Raw genomic sequence first — 23,160 nt, 5'->3', positions numbered from 1 at the left:
AATCTTGTTTTAACTGAGGTATAATTTACGTATAACTTTATATTAGTTTCAGGTGTACAACATAATGATTTGATGTTTGTATGTATTGTACAGTGATTACACTCAACTAAGTCTAGTTAACATCCATTACCACACATAGTTAAACATATTTTTCATGTGATGAGAACTTTTAAGATCTACTCTCTTAGCAACTTTCAAATATACAGTACAGTGTTACTAATTACAGTCACCGTGCTGTATGCTACCTCCCCGGCACTTATTTGTTTTACAGCTGGAAGGTTGTACCCTTTGACCCCCTTCACCTGTTTTGCCCATTCCCCCTACGAAATGTTGAGTAGAAGTCTTATGTAGAAGTCAGTTAAAGCAGAATTTCTCTGCCAGAAATGAGTGAGTGAGGGCAGAGCTTTGTTTCCATCCTTTCCTCTCTCACTCCATTCTTAGGCAGTCCCCAGTGGGGCTCCCTAGTGTCCTGCAGAGCAAAGTTTGAAATACTAAAGGGCAGCCAGATACTAAGTGGTTGGAGCGCTGTGCTCATAAGAGCAAGGTCCCGGTTCGATTTCACATGGGCCAGTGAGCTGCGCCCTCTACAGCTAAGATTGTGAACAACAGCTTGACCTGGAGCTGAGCTGCTGTGAGCTGCCGTGTGTGGCCAGCAACCAGCACGAGTTGCCGAGAGTGGCTTGTGGGCAGCCTACTGGCTCAGCTGGTTAGAGCACAGTGCTCATAACACCAAGGTCCCTGTTCGATTCCCACATGGGCCAGTGAGCTGCGTCCTCCACAACTAGACTGAGAACAAAGGCTTGACTCGGAGTTGGGGAGGAGGGTGGGGAAGAATGAATGAATGAATGAATGAATGAATGAATGAATGAATAAATAAATAAATAAGGACAAAGAAATAATAAGTGGCCCAGGCTCCCCCGAGCACTCTACCAGTGGTCCTGGGAGGAGGTCTTGGTCTGGGTAGCAAGGAGCCTTTATCGTACAGGAGACACAAGATGGAAAGAGTTTCTTCCTTTTCCTAGGTACAGTTTAAAAATGGATACGTGCTCAGCACATCCCCACCTTCCGTTTTTCTATCTCTCCTCCATTCCCCAGTATCTCCCTTCCTGGGTGTTCAAAGCCATCTACATGTGAATCCTGTCCATACTCGTCCTGCCCTATCCTTTGAAATTTCTTTATTTCCTCCTATAACCTAAACTACCATTCTGTTCTAGTATTATTTTGGTATTAAAATGAGACCAGTATTGTTTGAGGAAGTCCAGTGAAACTCCCAGCTGGTTTTTACATTTGACAAGAGGATCTTCCAGTTCACACAAGTCTAAATGGTGAATTTGATCTTTTTTTTTTTTTACAGCTAATTCATTTTATCTTTCAAGTTTTAAATTGTGAAAGCAAGATAGCATTTGTTAGAGAAAAATTTGGGAAATAGAAAAAATGAGAAGCCTCGATTCCCCAACCTCGAGCATTTTAGTCATTTTTCACGGGCCTGTTCTTTTATCGTTGTCATTATTACTGTGTTTGAGAACTGATGCAATTTTCAGCAGCAGTCATCAAGGACAGGTGGTGTCCTGAGATAGGCTTGAGGTGTTTGTGTCTGGAGGCTTCTCGATAAACAGGCCGCGCTGTTCCTGATGAGGTTCCTCACCAGGGTTAGGACTTCTTCCTACTGTCCACTTCCCCTGCTTCCCTTCTGAACCCACAGAAGTGTCACCACTTCTTTATAACCCTCACTGTTTTCATAACAAATGCCCAGTTGCTCCTTTGATGTTAGCAACCCACCTCCAAGGCTCCCAAATCTCCAAGGGTCTTTTATGTCTCTAATAAACATTGGTTGACAATCAAGAATTTGTAACTGGTCTCAGACAGCATTCAGATCTCCTGCTGTCTGTATACTGCTTTCCTTGGGAAGGTACTTTACCTTCATAGGCGTGTTTGACCCAAATCCATTTGGTTCACTTTTTATTTGTGGGGTGACCTAGTTAATACTTAATGTAGTGTTTCTGGTTTGTATTGATTTTGCATTTTACGTTTAATTTGTCACAGTGATGGACACACCAACACAATATTTCTAGGGTACATTAGAGTAAAGAGGGACTGGAATGAGGTAATAAAGTCATGAGAATTCAAACTACAATGGTCACCATGGAAACAAGATGGGATAGCTGCAAGAAACATTTTGATGGAAGGTAGACAGACAGGCTTGTTGGTTTACTAGATACAGGAAATAAATAATATCTGGTATCTGGAGGGGAAAATATCAGTCTTATTTTTCTTTTCTTCCCCAGTAATTCCTAGTAATTTTTATAAAAAAGATTAGTCAGCGATACATGCAAGGAATTAGACCAGGATTACTAGGAAATTGATGAGGCCACTGATAGAAAAAGATTCAAGATAGGCTATTTCTTAAGCCTCACTATGCTTACATTCTCTTCCTTACCTATGATGAGATTCGAGATTCCAGAATTACATAATTGCTAGCATTACTAGTCAGTGTGTTAGGTAACAATTCGGGTTACTGGTTTCAAATTCCTCCCCTCGGTAGAGAGGATCAGTGCAGATGCTTTCTATGGCTGAGCAGCTTCTCTGTCACTGTCAATAGACTGTTGCCTTGACTTCATCATTTCAAACTGCCATTGTATTTTCTAATGATCATGTGCTGTATTTTAAGTCGGCCACTTCTATGCTGCAAAGGGTGGTCCCTAAGGTTAGTCAGATGGAGAGATTTGAGTTGTTTAGAGTCTTCAGCCCATGCATTTATTATCACCATCTATTTTTTCAATGTAACAAGCATACACATAGTGCTTACTATGGGCTAGGAACTTTTTTTTTTTTTAAAGGAGGGAGCAGCTCACAGTGGCCCATGCGGGAATCAGCAACCTTGGTGTTATTAGCACCACGATCTAACCAACTGAGCTTCCCATTTTGAGGATGGGAAATCATACGTTCCAGACCCTGACTAATTTGCCCAAGAGCACATAGCTAGTAAGTGGTGTAGCCCAGCTTCAGACCCAGGCAAATGGCTCCAGAATCCATGCTGTCAATCACTGCCCCACGCTGGGAGGCCTTGTTCTTCATTCTTTCATTCATTCCTTTCTATTCCTATTCTCTGCACTTACCTCCTCTCTGCCTCTGTAGCAACCATTCTAATTCATTTGATGTATATTGTTTAGTTTGTGTGTTCTTGTTAAATGTATACTGATGTTCTGTGCACATGTAGTTTTAATTTATATAAATTGTATTCTGTTACAATTCTCATTTTCTTTATTTTTTTAATCTCAGAAACTGTTCTCAAGGTACAGCCATGTTACTGATTTATACCCAGTATCTTGCTTCTAATGCTTCAGCACTTAAGCCTAGCTACATATTTTTGTAATGTGATTCATCATCAATTTCGTAATAATACTAACCCAAGAAATAACTAAACTGTCCCAGAAACATAAAAGTCTTAAGATTGGTAGTTATTGGTTATAACCCCAGAGTTCTGGACCTACTGGGTAACATTTATCAAGATAGTTAATATCTTCACACTTCCCTCATGACAGAAAATTAGGTTAGAAGTTGGGGCCCTGAGCACTTGACACAGTGAGATAAAATGTTTTATAATAAAGAAGATGTATTCATAGCTACCAGGAATCATCAATGAAAATATGAAGGGTAAGGCAGAGACCACAGCTAGGGTGTAACTGTAGAATCAGCCTCATTTTACTCTATATATTATTTATTGTGTAGTATATTATATAACTACTCATATAGTTGTACCTTTTACTCTGCCTCTAGGTTCTAAAACTGAGTAAAGTTCATGATACTGTGAACATTTAATAAGTAAAGTAGAAACCTTTCAATAAAACCTTCATATTTTGTTGTTTGAGAAAATATATATATAATCCACAAATTATAAATGGTTATATACCAGTGGATCACTTGTAATGAATTGTTTGGAACTGAGAACAATATTCTCTGATAGATATAATGGTTAGATTTCCAGAGTAACTTGAAAAAGCTCATTTAATCTATAATGATATGCTAAATGTGTGCAATGAAAAATAACGAAAACTGTTGCAACTCAAATGAGGGAAAGTTTAGAAAGCAAACTTGTATTTTTTTTTAAAGGGAGAATGTACAAATTTATTTTTTTAATAAGATTTACCATTTCATTTGGTTTGTCTGTCTTTTTTTTTTAAAGATTTTATTGGGGGAGGGGAACAGGACTTTATTGGGGAACAGTGTCTACTTCCAGGACTTTCTTCCAAGTCAAGTTGTTGTCCTTTCAATCTTAGTTGTGGAGGGTGCCGTTCAGGTTCAAGTTGTTGTCCTTTCAGTCTTAGTTGTGGTGGGTGCAGCTCAGCTCCAGGTCCAGTTGCCGTTGCTAGTTGCAGGGGGCACAGCCCACCATCCCTTGCGGGACTCGAGGAATTGAACTGGCAACCTTGTGGTTGAGAGCCCACTGACCCATGTGGGAATCGAACCGGCAGCCTTCGGAGTTAGGAGCATGGAGCTCTAACCGCCTGAGACACCGGGCCAGCCCGCAAACGCGTATTTTAAAAAGCTCACAAGCACTTAATGCCTATTGTTTAATCCTATATCAACTTTATAAAGTAGGTATTCTTCCCATTTTATAGTTGAGGAAACTGAAGTTCAGAAAGATTAAGCAACTTGCATTAAGAGACATAGCTAGTAAGTGGTAGAGATGGAATTCCAACCCCAGCCTCTTGGACTCCACAGACCTTGTGTTTTCCATCTTATCATGCACTGAAACAAAATCAGTTTAAAGATTGAGTATGAGGTTATTTATCTTAAATCCTGATGTTTGAGCAAAAGTAGGTTAGTTAGAGTGGTTGAGTAGGAATATAAAGATATTTTGGGGGTTGGCTGGTTAGCTCAGTTGGTTAGAGCACAGTGCTGGTAGCATCAAGGTTGCCGGTTCAATCCCTGCATGGGTCACTGTGAGCTGCGCCTTCCTTAAAATAAAATAAAATAAAATAAAACACAATAAATAACAATTCTTTAAAAAAATATATTTTTGGACGTTCTGAAAGTAACTTATGACCACATTCAGGGTAGATGTCACAGGCTCTTTCATTTACATGTCATTTCATTTCTAAGCATAATCCCTTTTCTTTTCCTTGATAGGGGGACTTCACTACCACTACTTTTAAGCTCTTCAGCTCTAATTAGGGTCACTTTGGGGAGCTCGTGAATGGAACACAGAGTGAGTTATTCCTTTAGATAATAAACTAGGCAGGAATTGGAAGAAAAGAGAAGGTAGAAGGGGACTAAAAGAGAAATGCGTGTACAAGGGAGTGAAATTTCTCAAAATGGAATGAACCCCACTATTAGCAGCACAAGATGAAAGAAAACGGAAGAAGAGGTTGTGCTTTGTATAATCATAGGGAGGAGAAGAAAAATTGTGACAAGGAAGGGACATTGTGTATAAAAGTTTCACTGGCTACAAGAAGACAGCGGTCTCCCATGACTGATTATTTGTTTTCTTGAGAGGCCGAGAGATTAATGGAAATAGAGGGGGTCCTTGCATGCCTGGCCGGTTTCCCCTGCCCCATAAATTGGCTGTTTATAAGTTGTAGGGCTTCTATAGAGATAAGTAATAATTTGTAAGATTAACGTACTTGGGAAATAATTATTCAAAATAAATACTTAAATTAGTTTTGGGTGACCTTTTACACTGATGTTTGATTACTTTTACTTCTTTTTTTAAAATTAAATTTATTGGGGTGACAATGGTTAGTAAAGTTACATAGATTGCAGGTGTAAAACTCTGTAATGCATCACCTATATATCACATTGTGTGTTCACCACCCAGAGTCAGTTCTCTTTCCATCACCATCTATTTGATCTGATTACTTCTACTTCTTTGTTTGACATAATAATTTGTTTTAAGAGTATACAGTTAATTTAAAACAGAATTTAATCTTAGATGGACCACTTAGATGTTCAGATTCTTTTTCTTCCCCTTTCTTCCGCCTCCTCCTGTCCCCCACTGCAGTTCAAGCCGTTGTTTCTCAGTCTAGTTTTGTAGGACACAGCTCCCTGGCCCATGCTGGTATTGTGAGCTTTGCGCTCCCCCCCCACCCCCACGGGCTGAGGCACTCGGTTGCCAGCTCACCCCAGCTCTCGCCGGCTGCTGGCCGCTCACTCTGGCTGCTGGCCACTCATGGCGGCACACGGCAGCCAGCGGCAGCACACGCCAACCTCCGGCTGCTCACAGCAGCCCAGCTCCAGGGAGAGCTGTTGTTCACAATCTTAGCTGTAGAAGGCGCAGCTCACTGGCTCATGTGGGAATCGAACCAGTGACCTTGGCGGCGTTAGGAGCATGGCGCTCCAACCACCTGAGCCCAGATGTTCAGATTTATAACCTTTGTTTCAATCACTGGAATGGATCATGTAATCTCTCCTATAATTGCATAGTTCAATGATAATATGTAAATAGTTCTGTGATAGAAATATCACTTCATATTTTTTGAATATGATATGTGTATTTTGCCCAAGTGAGAAATTCTATTTCATTTCAGGTATGATGGGGTAGATTTAATGTAATTTCATGTTCAAAATAAAATGCTCATGAAAATTTTGACTTATATTTTGTAGATGGATGAAGTTGGAATCACTGAATATGTAAAAGGAGATAACCGCAAGTTTGAAATCTGTTATGCTGGGAAGGAAGAAGTTTATATTGTCCAGGTTGGTCATATAAAAATTATTGTAGAAAGCATAACCTGCATTAAGATACAAAAGTTTGAATTCACAAACAAAAATGGTTTTGGGTACACTACAAAAGTTCTCATTCCTTTCATGTAGGTCACTTAAATATTTTGTTTTTATTTTTTGTGATGTAGTTAAACATTTTTTCAGAAGCATGTGTTTTCTTTAACTTGAGACATGCCTATGGTGCTGTGTAGGGCTTTAAGTTTTCGTAACTACACTAGGAGATTTATCAACAATAACTGATAGCCAAGAGCTTGGCAGGTGCTTCTCTTTCCCCATGAAGTTTCTGCAGTTCCAGATTTATAACAGTTCTGAGTTCCTCTTGGGCTCAGCATTCAGAGATTACCAGATTACGAGACATGGTGATGTGATGATTCAGATTTGATCATGGTTAAAGCCCTGGCCAGATGTGCTGTAAGGTCTAACCTGTTAAGGGTAGGGGAGGCAAATGAGAATATTGCAAGGGGATGTTGTCATTTCCATAATTCTTTGTGTCATGACTTGTGACAGGTAAATGTGCAGTTTTTCTGTTGAGGGTACCCAAAAATATGTTTTCTTTGATTGAGATATAAGATGTCTTGCTATCTGTTTAACAAACTTATTTGGTAAATAATGGGAGGATATTTAAAGAACGTTGCATGCTAGCATCAGTTATCAAGATTACTCTGCAATAGGGCGGCCGGATGGCTCAGTTGGTTAGAGCACGAGCTCTCAACGACAAGGTTGCCGGTTCAATTCCCCCATGGGGTGTTGGGCTGCGCCCCCCCCCCCCCGCAACTAAAGATTGAAACTGGCAACTGGACTTGGAGCTGAGCTGTACCCTCCAGAACTAGATCGAAGGACAATGACTTGGATCTGATGGGCCCTGGAGAAACACACTGTTCCCCAATATTCCTGAATAAAAAATAAAAGATTGCTCTGCAATAGATTATGTTTTCAGAATTAAACATAAAATATTTATACCTGAGGTGCCAAAAAAGCATATACACATGACTTGTATTTGCCTTTTATTGTCAGTATATATTGAGTATTACAATTTTAATAGTTTTTTCCTTTCTGAAAATGTGTATAAATTTTTTTGGCGCCCTCTATTTTTAAAAGAACCCTCCTACAAAGAAAAAGATAAGTGAGTATATTTCACATTTTCTGTGACCATTATTTAAGGGCAATTTCAAAAATGGTTTTTACTATTATTTCATATAATTTGATGGCTACTTATTTGCTTCTTAGAAATTTTAAAAATCAAAATGTTAGAGTTTGAATATGGTGGTTTAGGATTCATATTCAAGTTCATGTTTGATATACTGAATTATATTGGTTTTATTATAAAGCGTCCTTTTTAAAAGGAAACATGTCTCCTTCTCCCCCCTTTTAAAATCTTTAGGCTCCGACTGTAGATGTGAAGATGATATGGTTAAAAGAAATAAGAAGTATTTTGTTGAAGCAACAAGAACTTATGACAAGTAAATTTAAGCATGCATTCTTCAGAACAAGAAATCCAGTAATAGCTCATTGAGTCAGATTTTGTGATAACTTTAACAGGGAATGGGGCTGACATTTACTTTATACTATTTATAATGAAAGGGTTTGTTAAACTAATTAGTAGGAGATCAGGATTCACGGAGTTGTTTAAACAATTTTGGCAAATGAACTTTACACTAGAAAATGAACTCTAGTGTTTGAGAAGCCATTGTGAAGTAATATAGCACACTGAATGAGTCAACTGCTTAGGACAAGTCATCAGTGCTTGGTCATGTTGCAATGGGGGTGGTTTTAGTAATCAACTTGACTTTCTTGAATAAAATAGTACATTATTCAGTCCTTTTCCATGTTCCAAGTTCAGACTGGCTTTCCCTCTGGTTATTTCCGGTCTGTGAAGGTTAACTCGAGTGGGAATGGGGCGTGTGTGTGTGTGTGTGTGTGTGTGTGTGTGTGTGTGTACGCACATGCGTACGCGTCATTGGTCTTCAAGGAAGGAAGAAGTATGGCTTCTGAATGATGCTTATCTAAGCTTTCTTTTACTCCACAGTTAAACAGCAAGAGCAGTTTAATCAGTTAACTGAACAGGATCATCTTTCTTCTCAGCGGAATGATGTGTAAGTAATTATTGTTTAAGAGCTATCACTCCTACAATCTTCTGTTTTCCCTGTGAAACGCGAAACAGTGTAATTAAAGCATCTCAGACAAAAACTACCTGCCCTGTTAGCAATAACTCATCAAAGTCCATAACCACATCATTTTCTCTGTTGCATCCTTGTACTTGAACTGATAGTACTTAATGGTTAATATCATTGTTCCCCATGTGTTAAAAGTAATACGATAGTTTGTTTGTGCTACACACAATTACAAATGCTTTGTTCTCAGTATACCCTGGGGGGAGTTGGCCTGTAAGCTAACCGTAAAAGTGGCTGTACTCCTGGCTTTCTCTTCAACATATTTTTGGTCACCTTCGTCTGATTGGAGAAAGAAAGTTGTAAGAATGATAAAGGACTGGCACCCTCTCCTGGCCCACTGATCTGTGGTCCCTTGATGAAGACCACTTGCTGGTGACTTGGTCTCTCTTTCTACGTAGATAGGAAGTGTGGATCCAGGGAAGGGAACTGTGCCTGGAAACGAACACAAGGTGTTTGATGAAGGAAGCGATCCGAAAGGGTAGCCCTGACGATAGTGCTGGTTTAGACATGTGGTCCTTGTATTTTACCTTTAGGATCAGAAGGTGGAGTTGCCACAGAACATTTGCAGATATGCAGAAAGAATGCCCACACTGATCCCAAAGCCTTGGCACACAAATTCACCATGCCCCATCTACATGATGTAGGGATCATTGAATGACTTACTAAAAATACTCTTTTTCTCTTTGCTGCCCATCACCTTTCAGAAGTAGCTACCGTGGTTCTCTGAAAATAAGACCTAATCGGACAATCAGCTTTAATGCGTCTTTTGAAGCAAAAATTAATGTAAGACCGGGTCTAATATAATATAAGACCCGGTCTTACATAATATAACATAAGACTGGGTACAATATAATATAATATAATACCGGGTCTTATATTAATTTTTGCTCCAAAAGACGCATTAGAGCTGATTGTCCAGCTAGGTCTTATTTTCGGGGAAACATGGTAAAATCAGGTGCAAAGTATGTTAGTTCATCTGGGGCTTTAGGAGAACCATTTAAAAGTCACAGTAGAAGTCTTTATTTTCCAAGGTTCACAATACTCATAATCTTTTGTCATTTATTAAGTCTTTAGATTTCATGCTGTAATGGACTTCATAGTAGCTGATACAACTCAACAGTATTAATCAGATTAAGGTTTCATCATCATTTATATACACCTCATTTGATTCATTAAAGTTCATAGAGCAGCAGGAATTTTTTTGTTGTTTCTATTTTTCCAACATTATTAAGTTATAGTTGACAATTAAAATTGTATACATTTGAAGAGTCCAACTTGGTAATTTAATACACACACACATTGTGAAATATTCACCACAGTCAGGCTAATTAACATATCCATCGCCAAACATAGTTATCCTTTTGTGTATGGTGAGAACACTTAAGATCTACCTCTTAGCAAATTTCAAATCTGCAATGCTTTAGTGATTTTAAAGAATACACCTGCCTTGGGTCAAGAGGGAGTCATTTTCTTCCCTGCACATTAAAGAGAGACCCTGCTGACTTGGATCCTAGTATTTAAGCTTCTGTATATTAAGAACTATTATCACACAGACTTAAATAAGGGGGAATTCAGCTCTGCTTGAATGGATTCTCAGTGTGTTCTTAACACATGGTATCAGTGGAAGAAATGCCATTTTTAATTTCTTGTTCCTCTTGGACTGTACAAAAGCTTACTTATTTTTACATATATATTATTTCAGGAGGCAAAAGGGAGCTTTTATAGGCGCTGAGGAAACTGGATCAGAGCACGCCAGTGCTGTGGTACAGGTCCATGAGGCAATCGCATCAGTTCAGGCAGAAGCAAATACAGGTATGTGTCAAGGTCATCTGAAGGTAAGTTTCATGGCTGTGCACATTCTTTTCTCCCATTTTTCGTTTGGAAAATATACCTATCTGTCATTTTTGTATAAAGACAACAAAATTAGCCCATTTTTATAGCGCCTGTATGCCTGGCATATGCAAGACACTGGTGGGCACTACAGAGCAGTGGTTGTGAAAGTGCGGTCCCTGGACCAGTAGCGTCAGCATCACCTGGGAACTTGTTAGGGGAGGCCAGTTCTCTGGCTCTGCCCTGGACCTTCTGAATCAGAAACTCTGGGATTGAGACCCAGCCATCTGTGATTTAGTAAATTGAGTTTTCCCTGATGCATTTTCAAGTTCGGAAAGCCATGCTATGCAGGATACAGAGATGAATAAAACACATAACTTGACTTCAAGGAATGCACGCTTCACTCGCCATAGGTTTGATGACTAGAGAAGAGTCATTTATAGCTGGAATCGTTTTTAATGCAAATTGTACCATTTATTCTGATTTCAAACAATTTCTTTAATTCAACAAACAGAACACAACCTGTGTGCCAGGAATTGTGCAAAGCTCTGAGTATACAGCCTAATTAAGACGCACTCAGCTGCTATTCCCATGAAGCTAGGAGGATAGAAAGATAATTCAGTAGGCAATTAAATTGAAATGTGGTATAAGTGTTATGACAGGGATGTCCAAGGTGCTGCAGAAGCATCCAGCAGGGTCACCTAAACAACTCTGGGATCAACAGCATAGCCTTCCCTGGAGAAATACCCAACAGAGTGCCAGATGCCAGTACTTAAGTATGATGGTCCTTCCTCTGGAAGTTTTCTCCTACTTGAGGAGAAACAGGTAATGATAACCTTGCTCAACTTTCAGTTATCCATGTAAAGGGCACTCAGGTCATCTGTGCTGTGGCCCCCAGAGGAGTCAGGAGGGAGCCTAGTACTAGTGCCTTCATTTGACAGATGAGGAAACAAAGTCAGAGAAAGTTGACATGACTTTTCCAAGGTTACACGAATAGTTTATTGTTTAGTGTGGCCAAGTTGAGATTCTCTTAATTTTAATTCTCTGCCTACATTAGATTGTTTAATTCATATCAGTTCAGTATATTTTAATTAAGCACCTCTTACATGCAAGGCTCTTATGAGACATACGATGTATAATACATGGTCTCTGCCTAATAACAGAGATAAGTCAAAATAATAATATTAGGTTGGTGCAAAAGTAATTGTGGTTTACCAGGTTAAAAATAATTGCAGGGGCCGGCCCGGTGGCTCAGGCGGTTGGAGCTCCGTGCTCCTAACTCCGAAGGTTACCGGTTCGATTCCCACATGGGCCAGGGGGTTCTCAACCACAAGGTTGCCAGTTCAACCCCTCGAATCCCGCAAGGGATGGTGGGCTCTGCCCCCTGCAACTAAGATTGAACACGGCACCTTGAGCTGAGCTGCCGCTGAGCTCCCGGATGGCTCAGTTGGTTGGAGCGTGTCCTCTTAACCATAGGGTTGCCGGGTCGACTCCCACAAGGGATGGTGGGCTGCGCCCCCTGCAACTAGAAAACGGCAACTGGACCTGGAGCTGAGCTACGCCCTCCACAACTAAGACTGAAAGGACAAAAACTTGACTTGGAGAAAAGTCCTGGAAGTACACACTGTACCCCAATAAAGTCCTGTTCCACTTCCCCAATAAAATCTTCAAAAATAATAATTGCAAAAATTGCAATTACTTTTGCACCAACCTAATGTAGAGTGTTAACAAATGCTATTTGAATGGACCAATAAAAGTGCTATAGAAAAACTTTTTGAAAGGGATGATTTTCTGTCAGAAGGGGTAAATATTCTCTAGAATGTTATATAACTTACTATTATTTTTAATAACTCTCCCACCAACCCCAACTTCAAACCATCCTAAAAAGTAAAAGAAGTATATGACATACCAGGCCCTTGCTGAAATTACCAACAATTCTAAAATGGTGCAATCGAATTGGAGATTTTATTATAGGAAGCTACTATCAGACCACTGAAGGTTATAGCCTTGAGTATTACAATTAGTTTTATTTGTCTCCTTGTGGCAGACCAGCACCATTAAGTAACTGCCATCCTCCATGTTTTTCTTATAGTTTGGACTGCAGAAATCTCCGAAGGGTCTGAGCAATGGTCAAACAACTATTTCTACTCTTCCTATGTTGACAACGAAGAAGAGGAAAGACCCCTAATGGTTAGTAATGACATATTAAAATAAATGCGTAGAAACTCCTGAGGCAGTTTTACTGATACAATAGGTGACGTACATTGAGGTAATCTTTTGTCAGTATCGTTGGAGTCCTTAGGTGTATTCTGAGGCCAAAAGATTTGAAACAAGTCTTATTATGAACTCAGTAAACACTTCTCTCTGAAAGTGGAACTTGTTTGAGCTACATGTGGAGTTCCTACTGAAGCCAATGAGATGAAGAGTTAATCATTGCAATTCTCTACACATTGGCCAATTTTGTCTTTAATTGAGCCTCAGCACTGCGTTTTCAATCGAGGCATGTGAGATAAAAATCAGAGAACAAAGGAAGGTCAAATATACTTTAAAAATCAGTTTAGATTCCAGATTGGAAAATGTAGGAAATGAAAATTACACATTAAAAACCCTTTAATAACATCTGGGGAATATATTTTAGTGGACTCTCAAAAAATGTGCTGATGATACCAGATCTCAGCATATTAGACCAAGGGGTCACCCCATATAACTAAAGGAGGTTGTTTTAGGGTAAAAGTAAGCATTTTATAAAAGATAGTTTCATGATGTTGTTAGGAAACTAATGGATTATTAGAGGGAAGTTAGCGCCGTTTAGGGTAGATCTCCAATTTTCTGAAGTCACTAGCTTGGAGGGTAGTGGACTGCTCCGTGGGGGTTCTTCAGAGGAACAAAATCAATTTGGCAGTTCTAATAGTGGGGCAAGGGAATAAGGGCATGGATAACCACACAGCTGCAGAGCATCGACTCGAATGCTTTTTTAAAGAAAGTACCAGAATGGGGCAGCTGGTTAGCTCAGTTGGTTAGAGTGTGATGCTCGTAACACCAGGGCTGCTGGTTCGATCCCCACATGGATCAGTGTGAGCTGTGCCCTCCACAACTAGATTGAAACAACTACTTGACTTGGAGCTGATGGGTCCTGGAAAAACACACTTAAATAAATAAAAGTTTAAAAAAAGAAAAAAGAAAAAAAGAAAAGAAAGGACCAGCATGGTACTCGGGTACTTAACACCGTCGTGGCGGGTGTGCTGAAGAAGACCACTGGCCTTGTGGGATTGGCTGTATATGTGAAAGTCCACATGAGAGGCTAAGAATATTGTGCACAATGATCCTTGATGTTCATGAGCAAATCCCTAAAAATACAGCATATAGAAAGTATACAGAACAGATTATAAATGAGAAGCTGGGTATGGTTAAAGCGGAAATAGATGGTAAAAAAATTAGAAGACCAACTTCAGCGTAGCCAAATAGAAGAGGTGATTCTTTAGGCTAAAAATGAACTAAGTCTGACAAGAAAAATGATACAGTGGAAACCATGGGAGCCTTTAGTGGAAGAGCCTCCTGCCAACAAATGGAAATGGCCAATGTAATCATCATTAAATGATTTGTGTGTTGACAAGAACTGATGTAATTAAGTGTTCTGTTATATAAAAAAAAAAAACACAATAAAAGAAAGTACCAGAATGTTCTTTCTACTAATGATACAATGACCATAAACTTGTGTAGAACTTTATAGTTTACAAGATGATTTCACATTTAATATTCATAATATTAGCAAGAGGAAGGGCAGGCTTTATTATCTGCAATTGACAGAGAAGGAAACTGAGGCTCAGAGTTGGTAAGAAATTTGTCCAGAGTTAATGGTATAGACTGGCAGGGTTCAAACTTTTTAATGTAGGAACCCTCTACAGTCTTAAAAATTATCAAGCACCCCAAAGAGCTCTTGTTTACATCTATTGATATTTACCATATTATAAATTAAAACTGAGAAATATAAAATTATTTATTCATTATTTAAAAATATTAATAAACCCATTATAATTTCATATGAATAACATTTTTATTAAAAATTTACATTTTTCAAGACAAAATACTTAGTGAGAAGAGTGGCAGTTTAGATATTTTTTCAAGTCTCTAAGCTGCTTTTCATTCAGTCTGTTCTGCTATCACACATCAGGTAGCCTCTAGAAAATTCCACTGTATACTTGTGAGAGAATGAGAGTGAAAAGGCAAGTAATGTCTTTATGTAGGCTTGACCTTGCAGACCCTTGAAAGAATGTCGGGAACACCCAAAGGTCTTCCATTTTTGTAATTCTTATTGTCTGAGGATGGTAGTTTTTCAGATGTGAGTGAAAACTCAGGGGAAGCCAGTCTAGGTTTAAAGGTTTGCTGTAGATGTTCAGTGAGGGGGATTGTCAGGAGCTGACCAAGTCTTCAGTAAGCATTTTCCCAACCATGGTGTCAGAAAATAAAGCAAATATGCAAAGCTGATGAATCCTTTAATCACAGGGGAGGGGAATGTAGGACAATCTATCAGTTTTCCTCTCCTCCCAATAATTCCTCAAGGTGTCTTACTAAGAAAAATGTACAAAAGAACAATTCAGTGCATACAAAAGAGAAAAAAGAAAGAAAAGAGAGACTTCCACCCCAAGCTCCCCCCCCCAAAAAAAAAGCAAAATAGATTTCAATGACCTGCTCTTTTAGCCTCACGTTATCAATCAAAAAGTCAGGAAAAATGGGTGCTGCTTCCCGAGCAGAGGCCCATGTGGAAAATGGCTCTCCTATTTTAATGAAGCTGCTATGTTAGCTGGAAAGTAGCTCTTTCTTGCCTGTTCTTCAGCCCATCTGATAAAAGTACTGGCTCAAAAGATGTTCAGCCCAAGTGATGTGCGGATATTGTTTTCAGGTTAATTCTTATGAGTGTACAAAAAGTTAGAATCACATAATTTTTTTTTTCATTCAAAACATTTTTTAAATTATAGTACGCTTACTTTTTGAAATCATGTATTCAGTGTGTAAGATATTATACTGGAAAAATTCTCATCTCCGAATACTTTGGGACATGAAATTTATTCCTTCTCCATCTACTTTGTAACCAGATGTAATCAGTGTGCCCTGGATTGTTTAGCTTATTAATGAATCCAGTTAAAATGACAGCTGCAAAAAAATAAGGCCAAGTAAAGCACAATATTACGATTTAATCTGCTTTTATTGGACTCAAAGCTTCTGTACCCACTAGTTTTGCTGGTGCAAAACAGGATAAAGCCCAGAAGTCCTTTTGTGGACATTAGTTAATACTCGTTCAGCGCTATTGCTTTTTGTATGTGCTGGGATAAATTTTTCATGAGAGTAGTTTACAAATAACAATATTGAAAAATTATTTTCATGTTTTTTTCTGAATTTATGCTTATAATTCATGTAACTTAAATTAGTTGTGCTCTATTACTTTCTGTGTAGTTCATGCTGTAATTCTCTTTTTGCAAATACAAGTGAGTTCTTTAGGTTAAATAAACACGTTCTGCTTTTTTTCCCCATCACAAACTGCTTCATGTTTGTTTGTTCTTGCAAAGCTGCTGCAGCTGCCACATTTGCCATTGAAGTAGCGTGTGAATTCTTTATGTCTCAGAGCATGCACTTGTGCAAAGTAGTTTTGCTATTCAATTTATAATGTAATTTCTCAAAACCACCTTACAGTCTCCAGGCAAATATAAAGCCCTAGCAGATTGCAGGAAGAGAGGCTCAGAAGACCTCCTGATTAGAAATGGAGATGTCATTCAGCTTCTCCATGAGGATGCTGAGGGTCGATGGTAGGTGTGTTCTCCACGCCTGTGACGGCATCTGCCTGGGGCACATGGATATCTAATCAAATGTTCTGCTTTACTTGTATCTTTGTTATACAGTCTCAGGAAGCAGAAATATCACATTTCTTATCAGTGTTTCATTTTCATTGCTTCAGCCATGCCTATCTAGCTCACTGAAAGGAATGTTAACCTTTGGTGAGTGAAAAAATGCTTTGAAAGAATGAAATGCTATGAGTCTGCATGCTCTCTTGTGGTTTGGTTTACCTGTGGCTGAGACGTTCCAGCTGATACATCTGGCTTTGTAATGGCTACAGATCACCTTACATGTGGTAATTTGTCATTCATTAAATCATCACATCTTTAATGAATGCCTACTACGTGCCGGGGACCATGCTTTGCTCCGTTACGACATAGCCACAGTTCTCTTTATCATTTCAAATATTGACTTTGCAGCCTTATTCTATCCTTATGCATTGACTTCATGTAACCCCAATTGCAAAGATGGTTCTGCCAAATACACTGTTTAATTTTAGAGAGCCCAAAGCAGGAAGGAAATATTGTTTGGAAGAAGGCTGAATGAAGCTTCCATAAGTCTTGGAAATTTTATATGAAATAATCCTGTCTTCACTGTGTCAATATCTTTAACCAAAATGCTGCACAGACGGTGTAGTCTGACCCTAAAGGTCACGAGGGTGAAAATTAATGATGTACCATTACAGTAATAACCATTTTTGCTAGTAACCTAAGTCCTTTGTAGGTTACTCAAAGGACTCAAGAACAATGTCATGAAGGTCTTTGAATACATGCAATAGCTTTGTGAAAATGTGAGCTGCAATGCAATGTCTTTGGTTTTTTTTCAGTAATATTACCATTGTTGGCTACTAATTCATTTATTATTTAGGTTGGTGAAAAATCTAAACAGAAGAAAAGAAGGCCTGATTCCAGGAAACAGTTTGCAGATTATAATCGGTGACTATAGGTTTCGGAATACCAAAGTTACAGGTATAATATGAACAGACTGTATACTACTTGTTTAAAGGCTAAAATTATTAAAGCTTTACCAAATATGCAATTGGCATAGGGCAAGAACCTCTTCGCGCTTAGAAATGAAGCTGCAAGCGTATTATGTTAGCTAGGATTTAATTTTTTCCTTTAATAGTGTTGAATTAATAAAGAAAGACTTTTTAAAATTTTCCCTACAAGGTTGATAGGTTTGAAAGAGAGTTTCAGATCCTGTGGTGTCTTATAAGAGATCCTTCAGAACGAAATACCAATGATAGGCTTTTAAGGTACCAGCCTTACTATCCAAGAATGCTTTACCAGTGTGTTTTCACTTAGTTCTCAGAGCATGTTATTTCCTCATGGTAGGTTTCTGCAACATACACATGCGCACAGACACACACACACACACACACACACACACACACACACACACACAGGTCTTTGTGTCTGTGCCCAAGACCTAATGTGTGACGGTAGTACAAAGCAATGAAAACTACCGTAATGTTCCTTTCTATTAAGCCAAACCTTTGTATGTAAAATTTCTGTATACAAACTAGTATTATTGTGAGATTTGTGCCCTAAGTGATAATGAGCTGTCTATAAAAAGGCAGCACACACACAAAAAAGAGAACAGGTTTGTTTGTGAACAAGATTACCATTATATGTATATATTCCCTTTGACTTTCTAGTTTTGGACTTGTATTGAAATTTTAGGTAATGGTACACCTTGTTTAGATGAATCTAATAGACTGGGAGTAACTTGTTTGGTTTTAAATTTTATTTATGACATGAAACAAAATCTAAGGGTGATAGGGCTCAATATAAATATTGGGTCCCATGGGAACCCCACAAATAGAGTCATTTCTTGTTTGTTTGTTTGTTTGTTTGTTTGTTTTGGTACTCTAAATCTGGGTCACCTTTCAAAGGTTTTCTGTTCTAATTGTCAAATTATTTAGAAAATTATTGAAATTATTTACAAAGTTATTGAATTCCTAAATTATTTAGATAATTAGTAATCAGAAGAATGTGATATATCGCCAACCTGAACTGATTGCCATTTATTTAAAATCTACACCCAACAACTACAGAATATACCATTATTTTTAAGTATACTTGGAGCATTCACCAAGATAGATCATATGCTAGGTTATAAAATAAGGCTCAGTAAATTTCAGAAGATTGGAATCATAAAATCTTAAAAGGTATTATATTAGAAATCAATAATCCCTAAATATTTGGATATGAAATGATTCACATCTAAACAACACATGGGGCAAAGAAGAAAGCACAAGAGAAATTAGAATTATTTCAAGTTGGATGAAAATGCAACATATCAAAATTTGTGGATGCAGCTAAAGGGGGAGGGAAATGTATAACTTTAAATACTTGTATTACATACTTAAAAATCATTGTAAGTCACCATATTAACATAATGAAGGGGAAAATTATGTAATCATTTCAATAGATGAAGAAAAGTACTTGACAAAACTCCATACTCATTCATGATAAAACCTCTCACCAAACTAAGAATAAAAGGAATTTCCTTAATCTGCTAATGTGCACTTAGGAAAAACCACAGCTAACATCACACTTAATGGTGAAATGTTGAAAACTTTTCCCCTAAGATTGGGAACAAGCCAAGGATATTCACTCTCACCATTTCTATTCAACATTTATACTGGAAATCCTAGCCAGTGCCATAACTCACAATGAAGAGATAAAAAAAAGATTAGAAAAGAAGCAACACTGTCATGCTTAGCAGATCATGTGTATTTACAAAACCATTAGGAATCTATACACAAAAATGCCTTACTGGAAGTAATAAGTGAATTTTATAAGGCCAAAGTATACGAACTCATTATACAAAATAAATTGTAATGCTATATCCTAGCACCAAAAAAATTGAAACAATGAAATTTCAGAAAACAACATTCACATTGATAATACAAAATAAAATAAATAGAAATAAATCGAACAACATGTCTAAGGCTTCTCTACCGTCAACGACGAGTCATTGCTGAGATACATTTAAGATGATTGAATAAAGGGAGAGATATACCATGTTCAAGGATTGGAAATCTCAAAGTTGTTAAATTGATCTATAGACTTAATGCAATCAAAATCTCAGCAGGCCCTTTTGGAAAAAAAAAAGTAAAGACAAGTTTATTGTAAAATGTATATGGAATCGCTTCTCGGCCTTTTGGCTAAGATCAAGTGTAAAATGTATATGGAAAGGCAAAGAATCTAGAACAGAAGAATCTCAAAACTTTGGAGGACTAACATACCTGAGTTCAAGACCCTCTAAGGCTACAGTAGTGAATATAGTGTGGTGTAGAAAAATAGAGATTTCAGAAATAGACCCACGTATACATAATCAATTAACGTTCAATCAAGGTGTCAAGTCAAACGAACAAAAGGAAGGTTGTTTAAACGGATGGTGCTGGAGCAACTGGGTATCCATACGGAAAAAGAAATGAACCTCCATCCTGCACAAAAATTAATCTGAGTTGGATCACAGACATAAACATAAAAGTTAGAATCATAAAGCTTCTAAACGCAAACACAGGACAATATCTTCATGACTTTAAGTGGTTAACAATTTCTTATACAGGGCAGAAAAAGCACACCAGAAAAGAGTATCAGACAAATACAAGAAGCAGTGCACATGCTAAATTGAGCACTTTACAATGTTAAAAATGTATACCTGTTAGAATAGGATAAAGTCTAAGATATTAACATTTTGAATACTTTCAAAAGCCAATTATGTAGTTGTAATGAGTCACATTTTCCTCCAAATTAACTGATTCCATCTTGTACATTATTTTTAGTGTTAGAAATCATAGCACAGACGACATTTTTGGCCTTAAAAGTCACTTGAGTATTAACATCATTCTTCATTATTTTGTAGATGCTGCTCTGAGTAACACAAGGAAACTAAGTTCCCCTTGAATTAAAGGAGAATGAATAGACTTGTAAAAATAAGATTTCCTTTGGAGGTGTGAACTAGATTATATTTCTTAGACGTGTACAGATAAACAGCACAAGAGTCAGGATGATCCTATGCTGCCCATGACATTCCCAGAATTTCCTCAGGACTGAGATGGACTTCGTCATTCACAGATTGTCTCATTCTTGCAAGGAAGCCATCTTGACACCTTCCATTCCCCGCAGCTGAAAATTGCAGTGCTATTTTGTTTCCAAGTAGGATTTTTCATGGCATGCATTCAGATTCCATCTAAAAAACCGGAAATCAATTATTTTGAACATTTACAGGTAAAAAGCTTTACCTGTAACTTTGTTGGTAACTTTTCAGTAACAAAACAAAAATCCAAAGAGAGATGAGAGATAATCAGAGATTTTTTTAAAATCCCTTTGTTAACTGATTGTTTAATTCTGTTATCAGTGTGACTATAATATACCAAAGGGACATGTTCTGAAGGACCTCTTTTGCACTTTGACTGGTATTTAGGGTTTTTTGAGCTGTCTTACAGTTTTTAAAAGATCCAAAGCTAAAACGCCTGTAGTTAGAATCTGTTGAAGTTTACATTTTGTGCATTGAAATTTAGATACACAAGTCACAGCTTTAAGTTAAATATTCATATTTGCACAAGAGGTGTTCCTGTAACAAAGCTCTACTTTCCAGTGTCTTTACTTGCTTTTGAATTTTTTGGAAAAAATCTGTTCTAGTACAGGTTTTCTTAAGTTATGTTTCTTCCTAAGGTTTTCCTTTGATAATATATGTGTAGCTCTCTTTCTTTGAAGTATATAAACAGTGTGATCACTTGTTTTAGAGCACAGGACCCGTTGTTGCATGCAGTGTTGAATTTATGCTTGGAGCATTTCATATCAGGGACCACGAAAGATAGTGGTTTGAAATTGCTGCCTTTTGAATCATGGATTGTGGGTTTTACTTTCAAGTTGGCATAGTAGGTGCATGTTTTTTTGATGAATGGTTTTACAATAATAAATACAATAACTGTAATACATAAATATTTTATCTTTCAAATAGGTTTGTGTATCATATCAAGATCATAGTTTATGTCACTGGTACCATTTGATGTGACGATTTGTATGCCATTCTAGTTGTATTTTATTCAAAGGTACCTGCAAATTATAAATCTTCTAATGTACAATTGCTGGAATTTATGATGGTTGATTTATAACTCACTCATGAACTTGTCCATTTACTTGATATTTCACTTAATTAATGCTTCTGCAACAACAACAACAAAATGAAATTAAAATTCATTTCTCTTGTGTGCTGATCCTGTGGTTAGAAGCCAGAATTAGGAGGTAAAATTTTTGAATAATGATGCCCTTCTGCACAAAATGTTTTAATTTCATGGTATTAAACTAAAGATTTTAATCATTTAAGACAATACTGAATTTGACGGATTCAAACATACAGTTATAGTCTTTTAATGTTTTAATCACTGTACAACAGATGCTATATTTGTATACGTATTTGTATATGTAACTGCACTGTATTCATTTTATTGGGCTATAAATGTGTTACTATAAAACATAGGAGTAATTTCCCTTTAAGTCTTGAAATTTTAATTACATTGTAAATGTACTTACAATGTAAATGTACTTGCATTAATTCCACATTAAAAATATCCAACCTTAAATTTATTCACATATTTTTTTAGCTTAGTACGGTATCAATCATACATTGAAAACTCCTTTCCTCTCATTTATCAGTGATACCCTAAAGGCACCACAAGTATTTTGAGTTAAATGTTTAACTTCAGCCTTACTTCATGATTCTCTCAGAGAGACAGACACAGAGATAGACAGATGTGACCAGAACTAGGGTAAACTGTTCTGCAGAAAGTTTCTTCATCCAAATCTGTAGGATAGCGATAAATGAGGTTTCAAGGGTTAGATAGCCATGTTTAAGAGTAGATATTTCCACATCCTGAAAAAATCCGCTTCCCTGTAATAGAGCCCAGGGAAATCTGGAAAGAATCTAGACGCCTGCAGCTGTTTGCTGAACCATTGCTTGCAAAGGGCTCTTAGTTGGATTTGCCAGACTTAATGATTTCTTCCACAGCTTCTGGAACTGGGTTCTAGAACTGTGTCTTAATATAGATGGGAGACAGAAACCTAACAAATTGGTTCGATTGAATTTTCCATTAAAAAAAATGAGATTGTTTCAATTGTCTTAGTGAGCATCCCATCACGGGATCAACTATTTCTTTGTCTTTAAATTTATTTTGAGCTCTTTTGAGGAAGCACCATCAGGGAACTATTAATAGTTAATAAGTTACTGCATTTCTGAAGAACGCCTGGAAAATTAAAACGTGTATTCAAGTTTTTATTCCTATGTTGGCTGAGGAGTAAATGTCATTCTTGACATTTCCAAAATTATGTATGAATAATATATTTATCATGAAAGCCACCCACATCTGGGCTATAATATTCTGTTAAGAAGACAGATAATTTCAAAGAATGTTTTTGGAACTGTAAGGGAGTATGAAAAATGCTCCACCTGAACAGAAATTAGGCTAATGATTTTGTGTGGGTTTAGTCGGAAATCAATCCAGTTTCACACTTTCTCTAAGAAACATGCGTATCATTAATAGGCACTGACCACAGGACTAAGATTCCCACAGAGACTCCAGAGTGCTTAATGA

The 23,160-nt window shown here is 37.5% G+C and overlaps 1 protein-coding gene and 1 pseudogene across 9 annotated transcripts in view; both read left to right on the top strand.

Annotated features, from left to right (window-relative positions):
* The window catches only part of MCF2 (MCF.2 cell line derived transforming sequence), a 106,054-nt gene extending 83,902 nt beyond the window's left edge, over positions 1–22,152 (top strand). For 3 of the 9 annotated variants that reach the window (XM_074323604.1, XM_019750486.2, XM_019750485.2), the window contains 8 exons: positions 6,604–6,696; positions 8,105–8,183; positions 8,750–8,816; positions 10,597–10,706; positions 12,817–12,914; positions 16,413–16,525; positions 17,421–17,521; positions 20,430–22,152. In XM_074323604.1, coding sequence (XP_074179705.1) covers positions 6,604–6,696; positions 8,105–8,183; positions 8,750–8,816; positions 10,597–10,706; positions 12,817–12,914; positions 16,413–16,525; positions 17,421–17,521; positions 20,430–20,470 — 702 coding nt within the window. In that variant the 3' untranslated portion in view covers positions 20,471–22,152. Of the gene's footprint in view, positions 1–6,603; positions 6,697–8,104; positions 8,184–8,749; positions 8,817–10,596; positions 10,707–12,816; positions 12,915–16,412; positions 16,526–16,674; positions 16,715–17,420 lie in introns of all 9 variants that reach the window. The other 6 variants (XR_012493308.1, XR_012493309.1, XM_074323605.1 and 3 more) reach the window with 6 other exon arrangements.
* LOC109457504 (NADH dehydrogenase [ubiquinone] 1 alpha subcomplex subunit 5) lies at positions 13,066–16,406 on the top strand (annotated as a pseudogene).
* Positions 22,153–23,160: the final 1,008 nt, after the last annotated feature.

Source organism: Rhinolophus sinicus, chromosome X (assembly GCF_036562045.2).
Source record: "Rhinolophus sinicus isolate RSC01 chromosome X, ASM3656204v1, whole genome shotgun sequence".
NCBI lineage: Eukaryota > Metazoa > Chordata > Mammalia > Chiroptera > Rhinolophidae > Rhinolophus > Rhinolophus sinicus.
Note: the sequence above shows the minus strand (reverse complement) of the source record. Positions and strands in the feature narration are given on the sequence as shown.